At 34.9% G+C, this 9,394-nt stretch overlaps 1 protein-coding gene across 3 annotated transcripts in view; it reads right to left on the bottom strand.

Annotated features, from left to right (window-relative positions):
* Positions 1-253: 253 nt before the first annotated feature.
* The window catches only part of LOC136871677 (natterin-4), an 87,278-nt gene continuing 78,137 nt past the window's right edge, over positions 254-9,394 (bottom strand). For all 3 annotated transcript variants that reach the window (XM_068227186.1, XM_067145174.2, XM_068227187.1), the window contains exon 5: positions 254-7,396. In XM_068227186.1, the coding sequence (XP_068083287.1) occupies positions 7,310-7,396 (87 nt within the window). In that variant the 3' untranslated portion in view covers positions 254-7,309. The remainder of the gene's footprint in view (positions 7,397-9,394) is intronic.

Here is a 9,394-nt window from a genome sequence, read left to right as displayed (position 1 = left end):
ATTAGATGGAGCACGACGATAAGATAAAAAATGTTGCTCTTCCATGACCACGGCAAATTTGAAGTAAAGTGTTTTCAAGGTTAGTTTAAATTTTTGAATCCATCTCTTAGATGTTTGTCTGAGGATGATTTTGTGCTTAAAATTGAGTAAAATACTGAGATATGAATCTATTTTTTGCACAAGAACCATTAAAAATATGTAATGAGATGTGAGAAAGGAATTTCCCAACATATAAATGAATAGGCTTAACAGATCAAGGTTTCAGAAAATAAGAGTAACATTTTATTAACACAATACATAGTCTTTTCATAACAGCAACATCAGAGAGTACAATAACATATCAAATAATGTGCATTTCTGTAGCATTTCAGATTCATTTTATTAGCTATTTACCAACAACTATATATCCTGAAACAAGGAAAAACAACTTGAGGGGGAGAAATGACATATACACAGGAGAAAAATAAATACAGCAGGACTTGTGGAAAAATATTAACGGGAATTAATATACATAAAGAAAAGTGAAAGAAAATTACCTTTAATAATGTAGTGATAAGCAGTATGCCCAAATTTAGACTAAAAAATTCTGCATAACACGAAAGATTAAGAGACCCTTCCCCAGCAAAAATAATGTTTATTTTCCTGAGAGTTTAAGAAAATATTTTGATGAAGTAAGAACTATTCTATCTAGCATGGTAAGGTAGCCTACACTGCTGGATACTTCTTTTGAAGTTCCTTTCAATTAAGTTCAGTAATATTTTCCTGATTCTATTATAAATCTCCTAGTTTCTATACTCCCCATTATTGAAAGATACAGATTTACTACACATTTAGTATTTTAAGATGTTGTACACCTTGATGTATTAGTGAAGGAATGAAGTATAACTATGAAAGGAGAAAAATGAAAAGTTTATTTACACTGCAGAAAACTGATAGCATAAAAGCTGTAGAAGACCAAAAATTTGAGCAACTGGGCAGGAAAGATTAAAAAAGGAGTCTGATAAAAAAGGAAAGCTAATCAGCTTATGACTTTACATAAAGAATGCTTTTCAAATACCTGTAATATAATCTCTAGCACACCGGTGGAAATTAGATGGAGCAAGATCTCAGCCACTGAGATGTTTTCCAACTGTGTGCCTTTGGAAAGGGAGGAGAGATGCTTATTAATTTTATTATTATTATTATCATCATCATCATCATCATCATCATCTCACTCCCTAGTGAAATGCTATTCATGATATTACTTTGGTAAATCATGTGGTAATGAAGAATTTTTTTCCTCTGTATATGTATTACTCCCTTGCCTCAATAAAAATTATGATCCTAACAATTGTAAAAGCATCCTAACAGTCTCCAATGTACTAAAATATATTTTGTTCCATAAGATTCAACCTCACTGCAGCTAACTAATTAAAAAAATGGTAAAACCCAAAAAATACATATATACATTAAAAATACATAAATGTGTTCCTGAAATATAAGAATAGGCAATATAATTGATAATTGATAACAATATCACAATTATTTTAAGACCACTGTTGCTTCTAATTAAGCCAGCTCAGAACAAATGATTAATAATTAAAACATTTGTAGCAAGGATTTTCATATGATGCATCATTGTCAATTAGTAATCTGTAATAATCAACCATTTTCTATTAAAGAATGGAAGACTAGATGAAAGAGCATAAATTCATCATCACAAAGAGAGAGTAATATCCAAAAGCTTCAGCACATAATAAAATGCAAATTGTTTTCAACAATTCAAGGACGGTTCCAGTAGTTTCTTACACCAATTTAATTCTGTGCATGGTTCTCAAAGCTGAAACATACATAACTGACAGTCGTCATTTGCTTTACTATTCAGCTGCAGACAACCACGCTTCTAAACTAACCACAGATGTTCTGTTTGATGTAACAAAGCATGCAATAACTACAGTACAACCCCGAATACCACTCGCCACCAAATAAGACACACACCCAGAATTTATGAAAATGAAATTCAGAAAAGAGAAGAAAAAATCACATGTTTATGGACCAATTTTATTAAATTTCAGTAAATATGTCACAAAACTGCTCATTTCAAACTTTTTATAAGCAATAATAACACCACATACAGCAAGTACAGCATATAGCAAGAACCCTGTTGTAAAAAGTTTTTTAAAGCCTCTCAAAAATTCTTATATTAACCTCTGTAATATCCTATCATTTGAACGAGAAACTGCGTTATTTTTTTCATCAATATTTATACACTCCAGCATTTAAAAGTGAATGGGATTGATCATCTTGCATCTCTATTTTCCGGCTAAGTGCAGTACCGAGTGCTCTTGCAGACACTTGTCATAGTAGATTAGTAATACCCCTTGACTCAAAACTCAAGCTGTTTAAAAAGGAACATATACTCTCTTTGGAACATTCAAGTTCGAAACAAGAGAGGGCAACATGTTTTCACAGTAAGTATGTAAATAACTCGGCTGAGAGCAGCTGTTAACACTCTAGAAATACAGGCTGAAGTAAATGATCCCTTAATTTTGATACTAGGTAATGAAATTAAATAAAAATGTGATAGTTCTCAGGATATAACGGTGTGTAACCTTCATTTCAGAAGGTAGGCATTTATATTCTCATGTCTGGTTGAATTTCAGAAAAGCCGTTCCCACATAAATTTATAGCAAAAATGTTATTACTCAACTGGGGCTTGAAATATGTTTTCATGATACATGCATGGGTAAATTAGGCTACATGACACTGTCGAGTACAAAAACAAATGTTTGCCACAGAAACCTACTACTGGGTTTAAATTTTTAAGAATGAAATTGAACATGCGCATTCACATAGTATATTAATTAGAAAATAACGAGAAAGCTGCAGTAGGGTAATCATATGCAAAAACTCAAGTTTTGAACAAACTGATGCCGTTTCATATTGATTTTAATCTCTTTCTTCTCGTATCTTTTCCTACTTTAACAAAACATCAGCTGGTACACTGCGCGGCTCTGGTAACACAGAAGTGAGCAGTATCAGCCGCTTACAAGTCACATCCGGAATAAAACTGTTGTTGCCACACTGATGCTCATAATGAACAACGTATTATGAGACCACGATACGTAAGGATTGAATATGACCTGAACCCGATTTTCAGAAGCAATATTTTTGCAAAAAAAAAAAAAAAAAAAAAAAAGTGCGGGTGATATTCGGGATTATATTATGGTATTCTGGAGTCAACTCCTAATTACAATGCTTCTAATGCTACTGAACCTTTCAATACATATTATTTTAGGTTTTACTCCTCCATTTTCATATTGGAAATACATTTATAACAGATATAACACATTTTCTCCAAGTCCCCTGCAAGAGGAATTATCAAGACAATAAAGATAAACATATACAGCACCCCGGCAATTTCTGACGAACCAAAGATTTGGGCATGTTGTTCTCCGTAAGGCACAAAAATCTGAAACAGTATAGTGGTCCCTCAGAAATAAATCTCTGAAGCAGGGATCTTCTAAATGTAGGTATGAAACTGAATATACCCCAATTGGACAATATTTTCCATCTTGCAGATCAAAATATTTATTTCCACAGCCCTAAGATGTAATAATGAAAAGATTAAATTTTTCACTGCACAATATTAAGTTGGAGGCATGTTTCAAGAAACTTACTTTTCAGTAAACCATTAACATACTACGAGAGATGGTTTTGCTTTTTCAAAGGATGCTCATACAAAGTCCATATGTTCCACAGAAGAATGCTGAATCTAAAAGAAGAGCTCAAAAGAATAAATGAAACACACTTTTATGTAAAAGTTCATCTTAGTGAATCGAGTTTCTACCAGATAACCTCTTTGGAGATGAGTTAACAAGATGGCAGCATGCAGTTGTTTTTGACTGCAAATGGACTAGCGGAACTGACATTACTTAAGAAAAATAGGCCGATCATCAATACTGTTATAGAACAACAATGCCACTTTTTACAGTCTGGTCATCCAAGACTGTTCAAGAAGATTCTCTGTAACAAATGCATAGATACTCATGACTGCATCATTTATACTGATGGCTGTCGTACATCAAGCAACGACGGTAAGGACCTTGTAGAGCGCGCTTTTGTGGTATATGAAAACAAAAGTGAAGTTTTTACAGTGCAGTATAAACTATCCTCCTGCTGGTCGGTCTTTCAGGAAGAACTACTAGTCATTATATGTGCAATACAGTGGTGTCATGAAAACAACAAAAGGGTCCAAATACTCAGTGACTCGCAAGCTGCGCAAGTCTATAGATAAATATAATATGAACCTGTTAGCAGTTGCTATAAGAACTATAGCTCGCCGAAACAGTCATATCTGCATTTCCTGGATTCGCGGACATACTGGATTCATCGGAAATGAGAGAGCTGATCAACTAACAAAAGCTGCTGCTCAAGCAAATCAAGAAGTCATGTATGACAGTTCTCCCTTATGCTATGCAAGAAGACAAATCAAAGAACATATTTTGAATCAATGGAACCTCCTTTGGACCTTTGCTTCAAATGGATCCGTTACTAGAAGAATATATTTTCCCACAGTTTACAACCGACTTCAGTGCAAACTTTTGGTACCAAATTTTGAGTTAACACAATTTATGTCAGGCCATGGAAATTTCACATCATAGTTCGAACATTTTAAAATTATTTTGACAGGTGACTATTCTTGCTTTTGTGGGTCTACTCAAACAGTTGGTCATTTAATATTTGATTGTCCTGTGTTTACAAGAACAAGATTTGATTTGGATTCTCATTTGAACTGCCGTAATATTCAGCTTTCGCAACCACTATACCATATTTTCATACAGAAATGCCATTACAAATATTTCCTAATTTTCATTCATCGCATCTTTTGTAAACTGGTTCTGTAAATTACCATCATCATGTTTAATTTGCAACTGTATGTTTCAACTATAACCCTAAAATACTTTGTAAAATAGGGATCCTTTGTACTGAATAATAATAATAATAATAATAATAATAATAATAATAATAATAATAATAATAATAATAATAATAAAATCGCCATGAAAATATATGCCACATGCCAGCACCAAGGTGTGGAAGTGAAGTTCCTACCTCTTATTTAGATACCTCAAGAGCCCTCAGGTTTGATTCCCAGCCAGTCCAAGGATTTTAATTCTGATCTGAGGGCTGGAGCGGGATTCACTCAGCCTCATGAGACCATCTGAGGATCTGTCTGATAGAACAGCAGGAGACCTGATCAAGAAAACCAAGCAATATGGCTGAGGACGTCAACACGTTAACCGCGTAGCACTACAGTATCTGTAGGCCATATAGCGGGCCAACAGTCGTCTAAGCAGGCCAAGGCCCTTATGGGCTGTTCCACCACCTATATATTTCCAGTCAAGAATGATAGAAGCAGATCGCTTACAAAAGGATGATATTTATGAATGTAAAAAGGTGATTACACAGATCAAGAGCTATTTTCAAGTTTTCAAAATATAAATTAAAAATTCAGTTGTTTTTATCAATAACTGAACACATAGAATGGCTATAGTGATTTCAGACGAACTGAGGAAATTGCAGTAAAAACGAATAAAAAATGTACTGGGCAGATCACAAGAACCAAACAGTGCAATCTTCAAAGAGAAAGTGAACATGGAACAACTCCAGTGGTCCAATGTGGCCAATAATAATAATTGAACATATCTTAAGAAAAAATGTAAAAAGTACTGGGAGAGCACTAAGATTACTCATTAACTTCTACAGAGAGTGGATTACTTTTCACTAATCAATATAAGGTAGGAAACTAATGGTCAGAAGGAAGCTGTCAGAAATATATCAGGTTGCAATATGATCATCTGAATGCTCCTTTCATCCTTACCTTGATGTATTAACCCAGAATTATTTTCCACTTGGTGATTACAGTTTGACAAAAATTAGCATTGCCATTTGCAATACCAGAATGTGGTAAAAACTAGGAAAATTCCAGTTAAATTGTATATACGATAAATTGCCAAAATATTCTAATAATCAATCTGACAAAAGAATCTTTGTTTCGGTCAAACATAACTTTATGTTGCAGATCCCTGCTTCAAAGAAATGCTGTTAAGTAACACAGTAAGTCATATAAAATAGCACTGGAAACTAATAATACTGTGACCATATCTCTGCTAAAAGAAGCTAAATTCACTCCGCCTTCATTTTGGTGTGTGGTATTTAGGGCGACCAGACTTCCTACATTTTGGGCCTATGTCTGGGAGTCTGGGAAAAGTAAGAAATGTCCTCAATTTTGAATATTGTGCAGTTTTCACTCAATCTCATTTTTGCTTGGATTGCCTTTGAATCTAAGGAATGACAAAACTTTGCTCATGAGACAAAATTAGTTGAGTGGCAAAGTGCCCTACATTTCTGGTCAAATGTCCTACATTTTAGGCCTCTGTGCACTCTATTTCAGCAATATCATCTGGTAATCCTATTGGTATTCCACACTGCATTATAAAATATGACTCATATGAAAAAAATACCTAATGGGAATCAATATTGCTTCATGATGAAACTCAATTTCCCTATTAATAATGACTTGTATTATATTAAACATTTGTTTAAAATTATATTAACATAAATTATGTTCAAGAAATCTCGGACGATCTAAATTATAGTCATTTTCTGAATAACAACAAAACAATTTCTTGTAGTGCTATAAGGAATTATTTTTCTTTCACATTTTATACATGTTATGCATTAAGTTATTTCTTTACCTATAAAACATATATTTTAAAATTCTAATGCCTTTGGTTGATAAAAATTATTAAAATAGATCGTTAATTCATTAGTCATTAGAACCTATCCTTATATACACCAGTCTCAATTATCTGTTAAATTGTAAAGAGCTCTAGAAAAGCCAAGAAACATATACTCAATATTCAAATCTCACAACAATGGCTCGTCATATCTCTGAAAAAAGTGGAATCGCCTAGAAGGTATGATAACATAAATGGGCGAACTATTAAACAATGACACAGAAATTATAACCCATTACAAAATGCAGTTAAACACAGCCATATTTTTAAAAATTTTCATACATCCCTTTTGTGTGATCAAATGAATCCATGTAGTAAAAACTCTTAAACTAAATGACATACTGTAAACGATGTATACTGTCACAATATATTCTAGGAACTGTTGCATATTTCATACTTCATAATGTGCCTTACTTTTCATGCTGATGCATCAAATGAGTCTTTGCCAATACTTCCAATAACCGTGAGAATCACCAGCAACTACAGATCAGAAGTAGATTCAAATAGAATACCATCCCTGAGTAGCTCTACTTAGCAACAAGGACTTCATACTGGGAATAAGCAATCTCTTGACCTCCATATGGAATATAACACACTCTGTGAGATTCTTGAACCTGAAAGAAAATAAATAAGAATTTAACTAATTACCTATAGATTTTACAAATTCAATGAAATGATAATGCTTGCTAGCCAGCCAGCCTTGCTGGGTATTTGAATCTGAGGTAAAAATTTATTAGCAGGGGTGCAAAAGAAAGGTTAGGAATCTAACATGGTGGAGCTCGTACATAGTCAAAACACACTACGAAAGACTAACAAATTACGTGCAGCTAGTGACAAGAGCACTGGTCTGGATTGGTTAGCCCATTGGCTAGTGACAAGATCACTGGTCTGGGGGATATGCAAAGGAGGCCTGGTTAGAGCTGCAAAATGGCCCACAGGCATTTAGTATCCCCTAAAACAGTATTGGTTAGAGAAAAGAACATGATATCAGCGCATTTTATATTAGACAGTAGATAAAACATTGCCGGCCCCATGGTGTAGGGGCTGCGTGCCTGCCTCTCACCCGGAGGCCCCGGGTTCGATTCCCGGCCAGGTCAGGGATTTTTACCTGGACCTGAGGGCTGGTTCGAGGTCCACGCAGGCTATGTGATTAGAATTGCTATTTGCTTTAAGTCGCACCGACACAGATATGTCTTATGGCGACGATGGGGTAGGGAAGGCCTAGGAGTTGGAAGGAAGCGGCCGTGGCCTTAATTAAGGTACAACCCCGGCATTTGCCTGGTGTGAAAATGGGAAACCACGGAAAACCATCTTCAGGGCTGCCGACAGTGGGGCTCGAACCCACTATCTCCCGATTACTGGATACTGGCCGCACTTAAGTGACTCCAGCTATCGAGCTCGGTGATTAGTATTGAGGAGCTGCAGTTGCATCCAGCACACGCATGACACATCACTTTCAAACTTCATGATTTCATTATTTTTCACGGGATGTGGCAGCCATGGGCCACACATCATGCAAGACCTATTGGATACAATAGCAAACTTCTTTCCAGCCAATAGGAACACAGAAAAATGTCACATTTCACAAACTGACAAACTCCATTATAATTTTTCTATATAAGTAAGAATACTTCAAGGGGCAGGTTGGTACGTTCCTGGCAAGCATAAAGGAAGAATCTCTCCTCTCTACTAAGATATCATTTCAAATAATTTTTACATGATTTTCTCCTTCCTCAACATGCACTCCCGCTAGTAAAGTGTTACTGAATCTGAAGCCAACAGATGCATTGCAGAATGCTGAACAAATTATGTTTCCTATTATTCTTTATTTTATTTTTTTCAACATCGTTACGGCAAAATTGCTCGATATGTCCTCCAGAATAGGCCTAATTTTGTACAGCTTGTCTTCACTGTTCAGTGCTTTGAAAACCTGACTGTCAAAGGATTAAGAACGCTGAAGCGATCTCTTAGAACACTGAAACTCCAGTCCCATTAATTCCAGCTCGTTCACTTTCACCTCAATAAACACGCCACCAATGAGGATATTGTTCACCGATCAGTTCCACTTCCAAATTGGAGTGTTTAACTCCTCCACTGGGCATTTACTTTGCAGAATTTTCCACCCTGCATTTTTTTTTTTTAGCTTCTATGCTACAGTGATCTTTTACAGATGTTGAAAGTATGGACACAGGAATTCCGGATTCTTTATCTATTTAGTTTTTATCACTGTCGACACAGACAGACAGTCATTTTACTCAATTTTAGTGTACAGGTATGTACTTCATAGTTATTAAATTTTATTAACACAAATATTGTATTTTGGTATTTGAGTTTAGGGTACATGCGCTCAGTTTTGAGTTGGGAGATGGCGAGTTTCGATAAAGGGAGATCGCAAAAAAAAAAAAAAAAAAAAAAAAAAAAAAAAAAAAAAAAAAAAAAAAAAAACTGAAAGAGCTAAAGAATTTAAGTTCCTGTGTCCATGCTTTCAACATTTGTCAAAAACTGCATGAGCATAAAAGCTCAAGAAACGCAGGGTGCAAATACCACGAAACGAATGTGCATTTGAGGACTCAAAAACACTGATTTGAAAGTGAAATTTATCAGTGAATAAT

Source organism: Anabrus simplex, chromosome 4 (genome assembly GCF_040414725.1).
Source record: "Anabrus simplex isolate iqAnaSimp1 chromosome 4, ASM4041472v1, whole genome shotgun sequence".
In the NCBI taxonomy this organism is placed as follows: Eukaryota; Metazoa; Arthropoda; class Insecta; order Orthoptera; family Tettigoniidae; genus Anabrus; species Anabrus simplex.
Note: the sequence above shows the minus strand (reverse complement) of the source record. Positions and strands in the feature narration are given on the sequence as shown.